The sequence below is a fragment of the Triticum urartu genome, chromosome 6 (genome assembly GCF_003073215.2).
Source record: "Triticum urartu cultivar G1812 chromosome 6, Tu2.1, whole genome shotgun sequence".
In the NCBI taxonomy this organism is placed as follows: domain Eukaryota; kingdom Viridiplantae; phylum Streptophyta; class Magnoliopsida; order Poales; family Poaceae; genus Triticum; species Triticum urartu.
The window spans coordinates 47,913,327-47,932,781 of record NC_053027.1 but is presented as its reverse complement, the minus strand read 5'-3'; the positions used below and the strand labels follow the sequence as shown (position 1 = coordinate 47,932,781).

At 51.9% G+C, this 19,455-nt stretch overlaps 1 protein-coding gene across 1 annotated transcript; it reads right to left on the bottom strand.

Annotated features, from left to right (window-relative positions):
• Positions 1-15,300: 15,300 nt before the first annotated feature.
• Positions 15,301-17,889, bottom strand: LOC125517165 (cyclin-P4-1-like). The gene is made up of 2 exons (XM_048682351.1): positions 17,373-17,889; positions 15,301-15,806 (listed from the first exon to the last, which is right to left on the bottom strand). Exons 1-2 carry the CDS (start codon positions 17,747-17,749, stop codon positions 15,503-15,505), a joined length of 681 nt encoding a protein of 226 aa, XP_048538308.1. The 5' UTR covers positions 17,750-17,889; the 3' UTR covers positions 15,301-15,502.
• Positions 17,890-19,455: the final 1,566 nt, after the last annotated feature.

Sequence of the window (19,455 nt, the reverse complement as noted above, 5' to 3'; positions counted from 1 at the left end):
AGATCCTCAATCCGGCCGAAGCCCTCGCTCAGCGCTTGTTTTGCCTCAGCCCAGCCCGCCGCTTTGGTCTCAAACTCGGCTTTGAGGGCGTCCTTGCTGTCCTGCGTCTTCTTCAAGGCCGCCTTGTGGCTCTCCTCCTGGTCGGCCAACTTCTTGGCCAGGCGGTCACGCTCCAGGACCAAGGCGTTGTACTCGGCTTCCTTGGCGCGAAGGGCGGCCTGGGCCCCGCTGAGCTGCCCCCTCAAGTCGGCATTGGCTCCTGCAAGCATGAAGACAAAGGAAAATTCAATAAGGAAGAAGTCGTCAGGGAAGATCCGACCCGACTGCTCAGCAGTCGGCCCGAATCTCGGGGACTACACCCAGTGGGTGTACTGACGCGCCCCCACAGGAGATGAACGAAACAAAGCACGCACTGCGGCTGCTGGTCAGGTCCTCGGTTTTCCGGCCCAGCTCCTGAGCCTGGGAGTTGAAGGCAGCAACACGAAGGTTATGGTATTCCTGGAAGATCAGACAGGATGCAAGAGTAAGACAGCTATCAGGACCTAGTAAGTTCCAAGCCGCCTGCTCAGCAGCCGACTCGGAACTCGAGGACTACACCCAGTGGGTGCGCTGACGCGCCCCCACGGAAGAAATCAAAAAAGCAAAACAACCAAGGCCAGAAGGCTCACCCGGATGACGGCCCGCGTCGTGAGGAACTCTTGGGTATATCGCTGCAGCGAAGCGGCCTGGGCTTGAAGCTGGTTCCGGACCTCCTGGGCTGCCGTGTTTAGCTCGCCCCCCCCCCCCCCCCCCCCCGCTGGGCGTCCACTCGGACGTACTGGCGCTGGCCGCCTCCAGGGCCTCCGCCGTCTGGCTGGCACCCGCAGCTCAGTGCGGCTCCGGCACGGAGGTAGCTCCCCCTGCGCGCCGGCGAAATGCCGGCTGCACCTCGAGGCTGGCCCCTGCCTCCAGCTCGCCCCCGGCCGGCTGCTCTGGTGCCGCGGCTGCTTGGCCGCTTTGGCCCGCTCCAGTCGGCGCCGTTTGCGGCGCCTCCTCCCCGAAGACCACGTGGTCCTCCCTCCTCTCCATCACCGGCGGGTCTTGGTCAACCTCCTCCGACGGGGGCACGGGGATGTCGGGGGCCACAGCGCGGAGGGGAACGACGAGCAGCGGAGGCTGGTTGTGCGAGGCCTCCGCCTCCGTCTCCGCGGCTGCCGCCTCCGCCCGGGCCTTGGCCGCCGCGTCGGCCTGCTCCTTCGCCGCCTGGGCGGTCCTTCGCTCCGCCGCCTCCCGCTCCTCCCGCACCTCCCGTGCGTTTCGCTCCGTGGCCTCCATGAGGTCGGCGCGGGGATCCACGCGGCGGGAGCCTGAGGACCATCCAGTCGACCCGACTACGGAGCCGCCAGGACCTCGCTCAAGGGAAAGCGGTGCCCTGCCCGGCGAGCAAAGAAAGGTTTAGAAGAGCCTCAATCGAAGAGGACAACAAAAAATATATAAGATGTCTGACGACTTACGCCGAGATCGCCTACGGCTGTTTCACCGCCTTGCAGAAGCGGGCCGCCTTCATGGCCGCCTCATCCCGCTTGGTCGCCGTCATGGAACCCTTGGATTTCTTCGGCCGGCTGCCGAAGTAGGTCGACGCGGCGCGGCAGACGGGCCCGCGCCTTGATGATCAAGCGTCGGCTGGCGGTGCGGGGCGGCTTCGACCTCGTCATCATCCGCCCAGTCCTTGAGGGCGGCCCCGAGCCCCGCGCCTCCTGCCTCGTCGCCTTCCCCCACGATGGCATCTTCCATGGCGGCCGCCCCCAGGTCCGGATCATCGACGTCGTCCACCGTGCGGTCGGGGAGGAGCTGGCGCTCTACCCCTGCGGCCCCGACCGTCAACAGAAGAAGAGGGTTCTGCTGAGGGCAAACCAATTGATCAGAAGTCGGCCACCATGAGGCCGGCTACAAAAAGGAAGAAAAGAAGAAAAACTTACGGCAGGCGGAGGGTTGGCGCGAGAATACGGCCCCTTGCCATATCGCCAATCCTCGGCGAGCTTGCAGTTGGAGATGTAGTTCACCATGTAAGACACCTCGGCATGAGGCATCTCCCTGGTGCTCAGCTGGCACGGGTCGAAGCGGCCGCTCATCTGGCAAATCATGTGAGGCCGGCCTTGGAGCGGAAGTACTCGACGCTCCACGAAGGCGGCCACCAGGTCGGCTCCGGTCAGACCCTCCGACTGGATCATCACCCAGAGCCGGGAGACGGCTGCGTTCCTGGCCTGAGACAACGACCTGGCCCAGTAGCTCCACGAGGGTTGCCTCCCAGCCGGCGGGCCGGCTACGTAAGCCGGCAGGTTGACGAAGTCGCCTTGCTGGGCGACATTCTTCACATAAAAATAGGACTTCTACTAGAGCTTCACCGACTGGATCAGCGGGATGGGCGGGAACGGATTGTTCTCGCCCGTCCGCCTCATGTCAATGAAGGCTCCGCAGGGGGCGGGCACGCCCGCGACAACGGTGCCGAGCTTGCTCTGGAAGAATTCTCCCCAGAGCTCGAGAGTGGGGAGAACCCCAAGAAAGCCCTCGCACAGGGTGACGAAAGCCGACAGCAGCATCACCGCGTTGGGCGTGAGGTGATGCGGCTGGAGGTGGTAAAATTCAAGAAAAGCACGAAGGAATCCGCTCGCCGGGAGGTCGAAGCCGCGCAGGCAGTGCGAGCGGAAGATTACCCGCTCGCCCTCCTCTGGTGCCGGCGAAATCTCCCTCTCCGGCGCACGACGAACCCGCACATAGTTCTCGCCCGGCAGACGCCGCGTCCGGCGGAGGAACTCAACATGGTCCTCATGGACGTTGGAGCCATCCACGAGCTCGACAACGCCATGGGAGCGACGCGGCAAGGAACAAGGTGATGCGACGGCGGAGACGCGCGCGACCCCGCTGCGGCGAGACCAAAGGAACCGAGAGGTCCGACGGCGGAGCGGCGCGGCAATGGGTCGCTGCGGCGGCGAAGGGAAGAAGAAGGAAGGTGAGAAGGGGCGGAGCGGGGGAGAGCGTGCGAGCCTCTGCCGCTCCCCCTCCGCCCCCTACTTATAGACCCGCGCGGCGGAGCCGAGGAGGCGTGGTGTGGGGGAACGTGGGATCAACTGCGCCCACTCCCCCACGTCCCGCGATTATTGCGCCCTGATGGCGTAATAAACCGCCGCGGGAAGGCGAGCGGTCCGTTGTGGGCCGCAGAAGATCCGCGCCCGGGCTGAGGCCTAGGAGTGGCGGGCCCGGGCCTGCGGCGGCGTCGCATCACGCGCGTGCGTTGGCAGGATTTCCTCGCCACGTGGCCCGCGGGATGGCGCGCGGTCAGCTCGCAAGCCGACCCACGTTCCCGCCTACAAGAAACGGAGCTTTCCGAAGACGGCGCGCATAAGCAAAGCCGGCTCCTCAGGATAGGAAGCTGACCAAGCTTCTCGTCCCTTTGTCAGCCTCGAAGCTCGATCAGCTTCGGGGACTACTATCGGAGTAAATGACCATGGGTAGCCTAGCCGGCTCCCCCTGGCCCTTCTGAAAAAATTACGAGCCGATCCGGCCCTCAAGAATCCAAGACGTGGGGCCGCCTTCCCCTTGCCGGCTGTTTCCCAGGCCGACTATCGGAAGGCGGCCCGGCTTTAGTCCTCATGAAGAAAGCCGCGGGAGGGCCGGCTCCAAGAAGCCGGCCACGAGAAGGCCGACTCCAAGAGGCCGGCCCCCACAGAGCGGTCAAGATCGTACCCTCAAAGTCTGCGTCCACATAACGGCGATGTGGCGGGGTGTGGCTACAGTAAAGCCTGCCACCCCCAAATCCCGGAGCACGCCTGGCACAGTGCGCCGTACGGGGTGGCCATGATCCGTCCGGCGCAGCACTGTTGCCATGTTGACCCTGATGCCACCCACGATGGGCTGTCAGCGCGGCCCACGAGCGGTGGGCCCCTTCAGGCAGATTGACACCCGAAGGCGGCCAGGCCTCCCCCAGTCGGCCCAAGACAGGGCCGGCTCCCCGCAGCCGGCTTGCCTCCTCACTCGAAGGATACGCCCCATTAAGGAGACAAGACGCGGTGAGTGTTGGGGAACGTTGCAGAAAACAAAAATTTTCCTATTCGTTTCACCAAGATCCATCTAGGAGTTCTCTAGCAACGAGTCATTGGATGCATCTACATACCTTTGTAGATCGCGCACGGAAGCGTTCAAAGAACGGTGATGATGTAGTCGAACACGACGTGATCCAAATCACCGATGACCAAGCGCCGAACGGACGGCACCTCCGCGTTCAACACACGTACGGGACGGGAGACGTCTCCTCCTTCTTGATCCAGCAAGGGGGAAGGAGAGGTTGATGAAGATCCAGCAGCACGACGGCGTGGTGGTGGATGCAGGGCGTCACAGTAGCAGGGCTTCGCCTATACTACGAAGGAGAGACGTAACGGGGAGAGAGGGAGGCGCCAGGGGCTGAGGTATGAAATCCCTCCTCTCCCCCACTATATATAGGAGGGCCAAGGGGGGGTGGTGCGCAGCCTAGGAGATCCAATCTCCTGGTGCGGCTGCCATGGGGAGGTTTCCCTCCCCCCCAAGGCACCTAGAGGTGCCTTCCACCACTTGGACTCTTCCTTTAAGTGGAACCCTAGGCGCATGGGCCTTTGGGGCTGGTGCCCTTGGCCCATCTAGGCCAAGGCGCACCCCCTACAGCCCATGTGGCCCCCCGGGACAGGTGGCCCCACCCGGTGGGCCCGCGGGACCCCTCCGGTGGTCCCGGTACAATACCGATAACCCCGAAACTTGTCCCGATGGCCAAAACAGCACTTCCTATATATAATTCTTTACCTCCGGACCATTCCGGAACTCCTCGTGACGTCCGGGATCTCATCCGGGACTCCGAACAACATTCGGGTTACTGCATATACATATCTTCACAACCCTAGCGTCACCGAACCTTAAGTGTGTAGACCCTACGGGTTCGGGAGACAAGCAGACATGACCGAGACGACTCTCCGGTCAATAACCAACAGCGGGATCTGGATACCCATGTTGGCTCCCACATGCTCCACGATGATCTCATCGGATGAACCACGATGTCGAGGATTCAATCAACCCCGTACGCAATTCCCTTTGTCAATCGATATGTTACTTGCCCGAGATTCGATCGTCGGTATCCCAATACCTCGTTCAATCTCGTTACCGGCAAGTCACTTTACTCGTACCGTAATGCATGATCCCGTGACCAGACACTTGGTCACTTTGAGCTCATTATGATGATGCATTACCGAGTGGGCCCGGTGATACCTCTCCGTCATACGGAGTGACAAATCCCTGTCTTGATCCATGTCAACCCAACAGACACTTTCGGAGATACCCGTAGTCTACCTTTATAGTCACCCAGTTACGTTGTGACGTTTGGTATACCCAAAGCACTCCTACAGTATCCGGGAGTTACACGATCTCATGGTCAAAGGAAAAGATACTTGACATTGGAAAAGCTCTAGCAAACGAACTACACGATCTTTGTGCTATGCTTAGGATTGGGTCTTGTCCATCACATCATTCTCCTAATGATGTGATCTCGTTATCAATGACATCCAATGTCCATAGTCAGGAAACCATGACTATCTGTTGATCAAAGAGCTAGTCAACTAGAGGCTTACTAGGGACATGTTGGTGTCTGTTATTGACACATGTATTACGATTTTCGGATAACACAATTATAGCATGAATAAAGACAATTATCATGAACAAGGAAATATAATAATAAAGCTTTTATTATTGCCTCTAGGGCATATTTCCAACAGTCTCCCACTTGCACTAGAGTCAATAATCTAGTTACATTGTGATGAATCGAACACCCATTGAATTCTGGTGTTGATCATGTTTTGCTCTAGGGAGAGGTTTAGTCAACGGATCCGCTACATTCAGGTCCGTATGTACTTTACAAATCTCTATGTCTCCATCTTGAACATTTTCACGAATGGAGTTGAAGCGACGCTTGATGTGCCTTGTCTTCTTGTGAAACCTGGGCTCCTTGGCAAGAGCAATAGCTCCAGTGTTGTCACAGAAGAGCTTGATCGGCCCCGACGCATTGGGTATGACTCCTAGGTCGGTGATGAACTCCTTCACCCATATTGCTTCATGTGCTGCCTCCGAGGCTGCCATGTACTCCGCTTCACATGTAGATCCCGCCACGACGCTTTGCTTGCAACTGCACCAGCTTACTGCCCCACCATTCAAAATATACACGTATCCGGTTTGTGACTTAGAGTCATCCAGATCTGTGTCAAAGCTAGCGTCGACGTAACCCTTTACGACGAGCTCTTCGTCACCTCCATAAACGAGAAACATTTCCTTAGTCCTTTTCAGGTACTTCAGGATATTCTTGACCGCTGTCCAGTGTTCCTTGCCGGGATTACTTTGGTACCTTCCTACCAAACTTACGGCAAGGTTTACATCAGGTCTGGTACACAGCATGGCATACATAATAGAACCTATGGCCGATGCATAGGGGATGACGCTCATCTCTTCTATATCTTCTGCCGTGGTCGGACATTGAGCTGAGCTCAATTTCATACCTTGTAACACAGGCAAGAACCCCTTCTTAGATTGATCCATATTGAACTTCTTCAATATCTTATCAAGGTATGTACTTTGTGAAAGACCTATGAGGCGTCTCGATCTATCTCTATAGATTTTGATGCCTAATATATAAGCAGCTTCTCCAAGGTCCTTCATTGAAAAACTTTTATTCAAGTAGGCCTTGATGCTGTCCAAGAGTTCTATATCATTTCCCATCAACAGTATGTCATCTACATATAATATGAGAAATGCTACAGAGCTCCCACTCACTTTCTTGTAAACACAGGCTTCTCCATAAGTCTGCGTAAACCCAAACGCTTTGATCATCTCATCAAAGCGAATGTTCCAACTCCGAGATGCTTGCACCAGCCCATAAATCGAGCGTTGGAGCTTGCATACCTTGTCAGCATTCTTAGGATCGACAAAACCTTCCGGCTGCATCATATACAATTCTTCCTTAAGGAAACCATTAAGGAATGCCGTTTTGACGTCCATTTGCCATACCTCATAATCGTAGAATGCGGCAATTGCTAACATGATTCGGACGGACTTTAGCTTCGCTACTGGTGAGAAAGTCTCATCGTAGTCAACCCCTTGAACTTGTCGATAACCCTTAGCGACAAGCCGAGCTTTATAGATGGTCACATTACCATCCGCGTCTGTCTTCTTCTTAAAGATCCATTTATTTTCTATGGCTCGCCGTTCAACGGGCAAGTCAGTCAAAGTCCATACTTCGTTTTCATACATGGATCCTATCTCGGATTTCATGGCTTCCAGCCATTTCTCGGAATCCGGGCCTGCCATCGCTTCTTCATAGTTCGAGGGTTCACCGTTGTCTAACAACATGATTTCCAAGACAGGGTTGCCATACCACTCTGGTGCGGAACGTGTCCTTGTGGACCTTCGAATTTCAGTAGGAGCTTGATCAGAAGTATCTTGATCATTATCATTAACTTCCTCTCTAGTCGGTGCAGGCACCTCAGGAACATTTTCTTGAGTTGCGCCATTTGACGGTTCAAGAGGTAATACTTCATCAAGCTCTACTTTCCTCCCACTTACTTCTTTCGAGAGAAACTCTTTCTCTAGAAAGGACCCATTCTTGGCAACAAAGATCTTGCCTTCGGATCTGAGGTAGAAGGTATACCCAATAGTTTCTTTTGGGTATCCTATGAAGACGCATTTTTCCGACTTGGGTTCGAGCTTTTCAGGTTGAAGTTTCTTGACATAAGCATCGCATCCCCAAACTTTTAGAAACGACAGCTTAGGTTTCTTCCCAAACCATAATTCATACGGTGTCGTCTCAACGGATTTCGACGGAGCCCTATTTAAAGTGAATGTGGCAGTCTCTAAAGCATAGCCCCAAAAAGATAGCGGTAAATCGGTAAGAGACATCATAGATCGCACCATATCTAATAGAGTGCGATTACGACGTTCGGACACACCGTTACGCTGTGGTGTTCCAGGCGGCGTGAGTTGTGAAACTATTCCACATTTTCTTAAGTGTGTGCCAAATTCGTGACTCAAGTATTCTCCTCCACGATCTGATTGTAGAAACTTGATTTTCCTGTCACGTTGATTCTCAACCTCACTCTGAAATTCCTTGAACTTTTCAAAGGTTTCAGACTTGTGTTTCATTAAGTAGATATACCCATATCTACTTAAATCATCAGTGAGCGTGAGAACATAACGATAGCCACCGCGAGCCTCAACACTCATTGGACCGCACACATCAGTATGTATGATTTCCAATAAGTTGGTTGCTCGCTCCATTGTTCCTGAGAACGGAGTCTTGGTCATCTTACCCATGAGGCATGGTCCGCACGTGTCAAATGATTCATAATCAAGAGACTCTAAAAGTCCATCTGCATGGAGCTTCTTCATGCGTTTGACACCTATGTGACCAAGGCGGCAGTGCCACAAGTATGTGGGACTATCGTTATCAACCTTACATCTTTTGGTACTCACATTATGAACATGTGTAGCATCACGTTCGAGATTCATAAAGAATAAACCATTCACCATAGGAGCATGACCATAAAACATATCTCTCATATAAATGGAACAACCATTATTCTCAGATTTAAATGAGTAGCCATCTCGAATTAAACGAGATCCCGATACAATGTTCATGCTCAAAGCTGGCACTAAATAACAATTATTAAGGTTTAAAACTAATCCCGAAGGTAGATGTAGAGGTAGCGTGCCGACGGCGATCACATTGACCTTGGAACCATTCCCGACGCGCATCGTCACCTCGTCCTTTGCCAGTTTCCGCTTATTCCGCAGCCCCTGCTTTGAGTTACAAATGTGAGCAACTGCACCGGTATCAAATACCCAGGAGCTACTACGGGCACTAGTAAGGTACACATCAATTACATGTATATCACATATACCTTTTGTTTTGCCGGCCTTCTTGTCTACTAAGTATTTAGGGCAGTTCCGCTTCCAGTGACCGCTTCCCTTGCAATAAAAGCACTCAGTCTCGGGCTTGGGTCCATTCTTTGGCTTCTTCCCGGCAGCTTGCTTGCCGGGCGCAGCAACCTCCTTGCCGTCCTTCTTGAAGTTCTTTTTACCCTTGCCTTTCTTGAACTTAGTGGTTTTATTGACCATCAACACTTGATATTCCTTCTTGACTTCTACCTCCGCTGATTTCAGCATTGAGAACAACTCAGGAATGGTCTTTTGCATCCCCTGCATGTTGAAGTTCATCACAAAGCTCTTGTAGCTTGGTGGAAGCGACTGGAGGATTCTGTCAATGACCGCATCATCCGGGAGATTAACTCCCAGCTGAGACAAGCGGTTATGTAACCCAGACATAGTGAGTATGTGCTCACTGACAGAACTATTTTCCTCCATCTTACAGCTGAAGAACTTAAAGGAGACTTCATATCTCTCGATCCGGGCATGAGCTTGAAAAACCATTTTCAGCTCTTCGAACATCTCATATGATCCATGTCTCTCAAAACGCTTTTGGAGCCCCGGCTCTAAGCTGTAAAGCATGCCACACTGAACAAGGGAGTAGTCGTCAACACGTGTCTGCCAAGCGTTCATAACGTCTTGGTTCTGTGGGACGGGAGCTTCACCTAGCGGTGCTTGTAGGACATAATCTTTCTTGGCAGCTATGAGGATGATCCTCAGGTTCCGGACCCAGTCCGTATAGTTGCTACCATCGTCTTTCAGCTTGGTTTTCTCTAGGAACGCGTTGAAGTTGAGGACTACGTTGGCCATTTGATCTACAAGACATATTGCAAAGATTTTAGACTAAGTTCATGATAATTAAGTTCATCTAATCAAATTATTAATGAACTCCCACTTAGATTAGACATCCCTCTAGTCATCTAAGTATTACATGATCCGAGTTGACTAGGCCGTGTCCGATCATCACGTGAGACGGACTAGTCAACATCGGTGAACATCTTCATGTTGATCGTATCTTCTATACGACTCATGCTCGACCTTTCGGTCTTCTGTGTTCCGAGGCCATGTCTGTACATGCTAGGCTCGTCAAGTCAACCTAAGTGTTTGCATGTGTAAATCTGTCTTACACCCGTTGTATGTGAACGTCTGAATAAAACACCCGATCATCACGTGATGTTTTGAAACAGCAAACTGTCGCAACGGTGCACAGTTAGGGGGAACACTTCTTGAAATTAGTATGAGGGATCATCTTATTTACTACCGTCGTTCTAAGTAAACAAGATGCAAAACATGATAAACATCACATGCAATCAAATAATAAACGTGACATGATATGGCCAATATCACATAGCTCCTTTGATCTCCATCTTGGGGCTCCATGATCATCTTGTCACCGGCTTGACACCATGATCTCCATCATCATGATCTCCATCATCGTGTCTCCATGAAGTTGCTCGCCAACTATTACTTCTACTACTATGGCTAACGCGTTTAGCAATAAAGTAAAGTAATTTACATGGCGTTTCTCAATGACACGCAGGTCATATAAAAGAATAAAGACAACTCCTATGGCTCCTGCCGGTTGTCATACTCATCGACATGCAAGTCATGATTCCTATTACAATAGCATGAACATCTCATACATCACATATAGATCATTCATCATTCATCACAACTTTGGCCATATCATATCACAAACCACTTGCTGCAAAAACAAGTTAGACGTCCTCTAATTGTTGTTGCATGTTTTACGTGGCTGAATTAGGGTTCTAGCAAGAACGTCTTCTTACCTACGTTAAAGCCACAACGTGATTTGTCAACTTCTATTTACCCTTCATAAGGACCCTGTTCATCGAATCCGCTCCAACTAAAGTGGGAGAGACAGACACCCGCCAGCCACCTTATGCAACTAGTGCATGTTAGTCGGTGGAACCGGTCTCACGTAAGCGTACGTGTAAGGTTGGTCCAGGCCGCTTCATCCCACAATGCCGCTGAAGCAAGAAAAGACTAGTAACGGCAAGAAAGTTGACAAATCTACGCCCACAACAAATTGTGTTCTACTCGCGCAAGAAGAACTACGCATAGACCTAGCTCATGATGCCACTGTTGGGGAACGTTGCAGAAAACAAAAATTTTCCTACTCGTTCCACCAAGATCCATCTAGGAGTTCATCTAGCAACGAGTCATTGGATGCATCTACATACCTTTGTAGATCGCGCACGGAAGCGTTCAAAGAACGGTGATGATGTAGTCGAACACGACGTGATCCAAATCACCAATGACCAAGCGCCGAACGGACGGCACCTCCACGTTCAACACACGTACGGGACGGGAGACGTATCCTCCTTCTTGATCCAGCAAGGGGGAAGGAGAGGTTGATGAAGATCCAGCAGCACGACGGCGTGGTGGTGGATGCAGGGTGTCACAGTAGCAGGGCTTCGCCTATACTACGAAGGAGAGACGTAACGGGGAGAGAGAGAGGCGCCAGGGGCTGAGGTATGAAATCCCTCCTCTCCCCCACTATATATAGGAGGGCAAGGGGGGTGGTGCGCAGCCTAGGAGATCCAATCTCCTAGGTGCGGCTGCCATGGGGAGGTTTCCCTCCCCCCCAAGGCACCTAGAGGTGCCTTCCACCACTTGGACTCTTCCTTTAAGTGGAACCCTAGGGCGCATGGGCCTTGGGGCTGGTGCCCTTGGCCCATCTAGGCCAAGGCGCACCCCTACAGCCCATGTGGCCCCCCGGGACAGGTGGCCCCACCCGGTGGGCCCCCGGGACCCCTCCGGTGGTCCCGGTACAATACCGATAACCCCGAAACTTGTCCCGATGGCCGAAACAGCACTTCCTATATATAATTCTTTACCTCCGGACCATTCCGGAACTCCTCGTGACGTCCGGGATCTCATCCGGGACTCCGAACAACATTCGGGTTACTGCATATACATATCTTCACAACCCTAGCGTCACCGAACCTTAAGTGTGTAGACCCTACGGGTTCGGGAGACAAGCAGACATGACCGAGACGACTCTCCGGTCAATAACCAACAGCGGGATCTGGATACCCATGTTGGCTCCCACATGCTCCACGATGATCTCATCGGATGAACCACGATGTCGAGGATTCAATCAACCCCGTATGCAATTCCCTTTGTCAATCGATATGTTACTTGCCCGAGATTCGATCGTCGGTATCCCAATACCTCGTTCAATCTCGTTACCGGCAAGTCACTTTACTCGTACCGTAATGCATGATCCCGTGACCAGACACTTGGTCACTTTGAGCTCATTATGATGATGCATTACCGAGTGGGCCCAGTGATACCTCTCCGTCATACGGAGTGACAAATCCCAGTCTTGATCCATGTCAACCCAACAGACACTTTCGGAGATACCCGTAGTCTACCTTTATAGTCACCCAGTTACGTTGTGACGTTTGGTATACCCAAAGCACTCCTACGTATCCGGGAGTTACACGATCTCATGGTCTAAGGAAAAGATACTTGACATTGGAAAACTCTAGCAAACGAACTATACGATCTTGTGCTATGTTTAGGATTGGGTCTTGTCCATCACATCATTCTCCTAATGATGTGATCTCGTTATCAATGACATCCAATGTCCATAGTCAGGAAACCATGACTATCTGTTGATCAACGAGCTAGTCAACTAGAGGCTTACTAGGGACATGTTGGTGTCTGTTATTCACACATGTATTACGATTTCCGGATAACACAATTATAGCATGAATAAAGACAATTATCATGAACAAGGAAATATAATAATAAGCTTTTATTATTGCCTCTAGGGCATATTTCCAACAGTGAGGCTACAGCGATCGCCCGCCGGCGGCGGCACTATCGCCACGCCCACCTCGAAGCCCTCGTCACCAGGTTGAGGCAACAGTAACCAGCCACCGACAAGGCCCTGACAGTGGGGCCTGCCTGTCGACCAAGGAGCCGGCACGAGCCGGCGGACCCAGCAGCCGGCGCAGAAGCCCGCGAGCGTAGACACAACGGCTGGGGCCCACGCCCAGCCGGATTACCATTGTACCCCCGGGGGGTGGGCCTATATAAACCCCCCGGGGCACCCACGCAAAGGGTTGATCTGAGCTAGTTTTAGACACCACATAGAGAGTAGAGGAGAGCAAGCCGTACCCTTCTTCTTCCTCTCGCCAAGCAGCTCAAGGAGCATCTTGTAGCCACTCGTTCATCTAGTGATCATGCGGAGATCCCGCAGAGCAGCAGTAGGGGTGTTATCTCCACGGAGAGCCCCGAAGCTGGGTAAGATTCGTCGGCGTGCATGTCTTCGCCTCATCCCGCTTCCAGGCACCGGCGATGTCTTACTGGCTCCCACAATGATAAGCCACCCTTTGGCATATGTCGCACCTACCACCCGACAGCCGCCGCGAAGGCCGTGATGATGCCTCCTCCCGCGACGGCCGCGAAGGCCAACTTGGAATCAACAACTTGATGGTCGAGCACTAGTAGAAAAAGGGTCAAACGTGAAGCACATTAGTGCCGGTTTGATTTTGGCCCGGTACTAATGGTACCATTAGTGCCGGTTCGAACGGATTTGCATTAATGCCGGTTCGTGTTGAACCTTTAGTACCGGTTCGTGGCACGAACCGGTACTAAAGGGGTGGTGGCAGGCTGGCGTCAGGCCGGGGCCCCACGATCACCTTAGTACCGGTTCGTGCACAGAACCTGGTACTAAAGTTCTAACCTTTAGTAACGGTTCGTGCATGAACCGGTACTAAAGGGGTCTGACTATAGTACCGGTTTGTGAACAAACCGCACTATAGGGCAATTTTCAAACTCTACCCCCCCCCCCGTGTTCGCCATTTCAGTTCTGAAAAAATCAAAAGAAAATGATAAAAACTTCAAAAAATAAAATCCTTCGAGAGGTAGTTATATTACTACATCTACTAGTTAGGAAAATTTGAAAACTTAAATTGGACATGTTTTGCAAAAAGTGTATGGGAAATGTAAAACGGCTATAACTTTTGCATACGATGTCGGAAAAAAACGTATAATATATTCAAAAAATTCAGCACGAAAATCCGCATCCGATGGAGACCGCCTACGGCCTGTTTGGAATTTTTTAGAATTCTCAAATTCCAAAAGGAAAAAAAGATATGGTCAAATTTCAGTTTGTTTAAAAATTTGGTTAAATCTGGTCAAACTACTTATTCAAGAAGTATTAATGTTACTACATAATTATTCAATAACATTGGTGTTACTAAATAATTATTTCAATTTTTTGAATTTTGGTCAAATCTTCCTAACTGGTCAAACTATGGTCAAACTTATTCAAGAAATATTACGTTACTAAATAATTACTGTTTTTTAGAATAATAGTTTCAAACTCAAACGGTGAAATGTGTGACTTCATGCTCAAGCTAAACTCCTGAGGGTTAATAGGATTGACATCTTACTATTATCAGGAAAACAACAAGTGCAGACTCGGAAACGAAGGAGAATAGAACCCGAAAGTTAAGCGTGCTCGGGCTGAGTAGTGAGAGGGATGGTGACCGGTTCGGGAAGTTAGATGATTTGGAATGAGTGATCCACACTTGAGCAGTTAAGAGAGGTGATTAGAGACTAAATCATCAAATAATTCAAAAATTAAAAATCGAAAAAAAAATTCAAAAAAACCTTTAGTACCGGTTGGTAACCCCCATACCAGGGCGCGAGCTCACGCCACGTGGTGACACTTTAGCGCCAGTTCGTGCCGAACCGGTACTAAAGGGGGGGGGGCTTTAGTGCCCACCCTTTAGTGCCGGTTATGAAATCGGCACTAAAGGCCCTTATAAACCGGCGCTAAAGCTCCGTTTTCTACTGGTGGAGTCAGATTGCATGGAGCTAGCAGATACGATGAACAATGGTGGCTTCATGGCATCAGGCGCTGCAGGAATTTATCTGGATGAACTAGTTAGGCATGTGATCTCGGTCTCACCTTCGATGTGCATTGAGGAGCCGCCGGCATCCATTGTAAGGTGGATGGTGGACGATGTAATAGTTTTTCAATTTAATAAAACTAATGAACTTAAAAAAAACAATGTTGGCTTCTCCAACGACATTCTTGTAATTTCCATCAGTTTTTATTGCCTTGTAGGTATGCCACTTTTTATCCATGGCGAACGCTTTTTCATGACAGTTTTTAGTTACTTCCTGAGATCTGACAGCTTTAAACGAAAAATTACCTTATTCTGAAGAAAAAGACTATCATGTTGTTTTGAAGAAGTTGTCATCCCCACACAACTAAAACTGCCGGCGAAATTGTTGGGAATGCCACCCCCTCCCGGGAAACGTTTGCCAGCTGAGAGGGTAAAAAAATGTTTCTGCCATCCGAAAGCAAGTTATTTATCCATAGCTCAAAAAGATAGAAATATACACATTCAATTGGCAACGAACTGTGGTACACCTCACCCAGAAGTTACAAAAAAAATTGAAAAAGAATTGAAAGAATCGCAACGCAGGCATCGCCCATTTTGCCCTCTGCACACGGAGGCGGGCTCGCTCGTACGTTGTCTCCGTGTCATTGGGTGATCTCGGCCACCGATACCCGAGCAGCCGCCGCGAAGGCTGTGATGGCGCCCCCTGCCGTGACGGCCGCGGTGTCCTCTTCCTCCTCCTCCGGCGAGACCGAGACCGAGGCCATGACCGCCGGCGGCGTGGTGGTGGTCATCATCTCGCCCTCGAGCGCGGCGCAGTAGGATGTGAAGTCGTCGGGCGTGACGTTGAGGCGGAATCGCAGCGCGAAGAGGAACTCCAGCTCGAGGCCGTTCATCTCCCGCAGCTCCACACCGCCCACCCGCGCGAAGTAGGCGTTGTTGTAGTGTCTGCATTCACGCACGCGTGCAAACATCATTAGTCTCTTTTCTTTTACGTTGATGCATTGTGGGAGTAGATAGATTGTAATCTAAACATTGTATAATTAACTAGTGCAATTATGCAGGCAACTATACAGGCCGATCTAGCGTGATAGTAACATGGAACTATGCACATGCGTATGATTAGCGGCTAAGTGCACTTGTTAAGTACTCCCTTCGTAAACTAATATAAAAGCATTTAGATTACTATTTTAGTTATCTAAACACTCTTATATTATTTTACGGAGGGAGTAGTTGTGGGAGACGAGCTAGCTCGTTCGCTAGTGGTGTTTGGTGCTGCGCTGATGATGTAGCATTTCTGAGTTAGGTGAGCGATCGAGTTCATGTGGGAGGGCAACGCCGTAGCGACCGGCCGGCCGGACGGACGGACGCCCCAACCGAACGTCGATCGACCATGCGCCTGCCTGCCTACCAATGAGGTGGGTGGTCCTATACATTATTTCATTTTTTTTTCATCCGGAACAACGTAACCAACGAATGTACTTACGCACTGCGCTGCGCTGGCTGCATTTTTTAAAAAACAATTATTAGTTGAAACGCCTCATGATCGCCTAAATAAAGCGAGCCCTAACTTTTTCTTCAGGGGAGGTGAGCCCTAACTGAACTATTCTTCTTCATTGCTTCCCTAGCAAAACAAATATCCCTCTCCCACTGCGGGCATGCGTGAGTTTGGTTGGAATCAAACGGAAATACGGTGCAAAGCTACGCATCATCATCGAGACCGCGCCACCACGGCTGTCACTCCTACTTACTTAATCTCATCTTCTTACAATCATTTTTTTTAATCTCATCTGATCTGGAGGGAGACAAAAAAAAGGGCGGCGGCTGCTATCCGCTTCCAGCTCGACCGGCACCGCACTCTGGCAGCGGCTGTGCCATCCGCGTCGACCGGGGGAACGGGGGTTGTGCCGGATGAGTCGGACCACACAGGTAGGCAGGCAGGCAGGCAGGCAGGCCGCCACGTCAGATCCCGGGACCGCCCCACGTGTCGGCCCTGCTCGGCGGCGACACCGACGCATGGCGGACGCGCGTTTTGACCCGGGCGCCCCTGCCGACACACCACCCTCTGCTCCAGCCAGCCAGCTCTACGCGCCGACAGCCCACAGCACACAGGCGAGATGGCTCATGTGTCCTGTCAACAGCTTCTAAATTGGACTCGTTCGATCTGAACAAGAAGCTTCTTCATCACTGTATTTTTACTAAGCTGAGAAATGAAGTGCGCAGGTGCTCGGTCGGTCCGGTCGGCCGGCATGGACGCTACGCTCAGTCGGTGATGATGCCTAGAAAATGCACTGGCAGATGAATCGATCCGAGCGCCAGCAATAACGCGGGTGCGTGGTTAATCGGCAGGCGGTCAACTCTGCCGTGCGAGTTGTTAATCTCTTTCTCTCGGAGTACGCGCTCGCTACGTCGTTGGTTCGAGAACAATGTACTCTAGCAGCGTACAAACCGGGGGGGGGGGGGGGGGGGTGGGGGCGAAGCAATGGAGGACGGGAGACGGCGGGCGCTACTCACATGTCGTCCATGAACTTGGCGGCGACCATGACGCTGGTGATGAGCAGGCGGTGCACGCTGTACGAGTCCACGGCCACCGCCTCACCGGCATCATCATCCTGCGGCGGCGCGGCGAGGCGGTCGAGGTAGGCGTAGGCGACGACGAAGCACGCGGGGCTGCACCCGGCGTACCGGTATATGCGCTCCGCGTACCGCCGCACGCCGATCTCCGGCTTCTTCTCCGTCGGGCCCCGGAACGCCGCCGAGCCGGAGCCGCACTCCGCAGCGTCGCCGCGCTTGGCGGCGCGCTCGAGCAGGCCGGCGAGGACGGCCACCACCTTGGGCGGTGCGCCGGACTCCGCGCGCTTGCTGCTGCTCGCCCGCCGCCCCGTCTCCATGGGCGCTCTGCTGTGGCGGTGGTGGGGTGGCTGGTGGGCTGTTGCGTGCGGCGGACGCGAAGGCGAAGGCGAGGTGGGTGGAGGACGAGACGAGTGCGCTCGCGTGGCCTGCTTTCCCGCTTAGCTTAATCTGTTGGCTGATATATACGCTTGCCGAGAGGAGTAAAATCGGCTGGATAGTTGGATTGGCCAGCCAGCTGGAGTGCTATATTTTGGTTTGGCTGAGCAAGGAGGACATGCGTTTTTTTTTTAGCATCAGTACAGACACAAGCGCTCATAAACACGCGCATACACTCATCCCTATGAACGCACACACGCACATCCTATCCTTATGAGCACTTCCGAAAAACTGAGCCGATATATTATCTTAAGATTTATAAAGTCACCGTAGTAACAGAGTAGGGAGTTGAAGAGGGGAAAGACCCAAGTTGACCGATCTGATAAAAGCAACTGGAATTGACTTTACAAAATCACAATGACGTGTGATTTGCGTTTAACTTCTTGGCACGGCTCTACAGCTCTTTTTTTTTTGTTGTTGTGAGACGGCACGGCTCAACAGCTTAGATAGACTCATTTCAGAATAGTTAATTCCAGCCGGACAGAATAGAAGAACACGACTACTCGAAATGATTCTGCTCGCGAGGCATCCGACCACCAGGGAACGAACTAAGGGCGTGTTTGGTTGCCTGCACGAGGCCCGGTCTTATTCATGCGGGACGTAAACGGATCGACTGGCTGCCTGATTCTACTGTTCGGCTCGTATGGCAAGAACCTTAAAGCACTTTTGGGTCTGGCTCTTTGAAAACGCTTGAATCGACAGTTTCTTCAGGGTCAGACACCAAACGGTGCATGTGGGGGGCGCCGGCTGCACGCGCGCGGCCACGCTCAAGAAGCCACGTTGTTTCCCAAAGCGCCGACAGTTATTAGCCTCACCGCCCCTGACTCTCACCCCACTCTCCCTCACTGTCCCAACTCTCACTGGTGGCGGCGGATCGGAGGAGAGCAAGAAGACCACCGGACCACATCACCGGCGAGTAGATCATCACCTGGCCCGCGGCAATGGCGGTAAGCACTTCTTTGTTCGTCATGCACTACTTTTTCGTGTTTGATCCGGCGATAGATTCGATCCACGGCGGAGAGGGGAATGGGCAATAGTGGTAGATAAGCATAGCAGTTCATATTAGTTCATACGACTTCATGCTACTTCATACTAGTTCATGCAAGATCGGAATAGAGTTAGATGTGGATGGAGTAGAAGGGGAGTTGGGGGATTGGGGGTACAGAACAGACACCGACTAACCACGGCGGCCGTCACCGGCATGCGGAGCGGCGGGTCGAGTGGCTGGCCTTCATCAGGTCGTCATTGCTGTCGGAGGAGTCGAGGCCGATCTGCCAGGTACGACGGCCTGGCTCCGGCTGCACCGGTTGTTCTTCCTCCTTACGTGTAACATCCCAAATTTTTAATTTGGAATGTTATACATTAGATCATCATTGCATATCATATTTTATTTTGCATTTTGGTTGATCCTAGAAATTCTACGCAACTCAATGACCCACGGAGAGAGTTGGGGATTTCGTTATTTTCATATTTGAGAAAACTCAAATTTTGAGAATAGGATCATTTGATTTTTATTTATTTTATCATCAATTATTTCTATTACAAAAATATGAGAGAGGGAATAAAATGACCTTTCCAAAATAAAGAA

What these genes read in the sequence shown, in the direction of transcription:
- LOC125517165 (XM_048682351.1), bottom strand. Translation starts at nt 17,749, where the DNA reads ATGGAGACGGGGCGGCGGGCGAGCAGCAGCAAGCGCGCGGAGTCCGGC. An exon ending in GCCAAGTTCATGGACGACAT is followed by an intron (nt 15,807 to 17,372) that starts GTGAGTAGCGCC and finishes GCGTGAATGCAG; the next exon opens with ACACTACAACAACGCCTACT.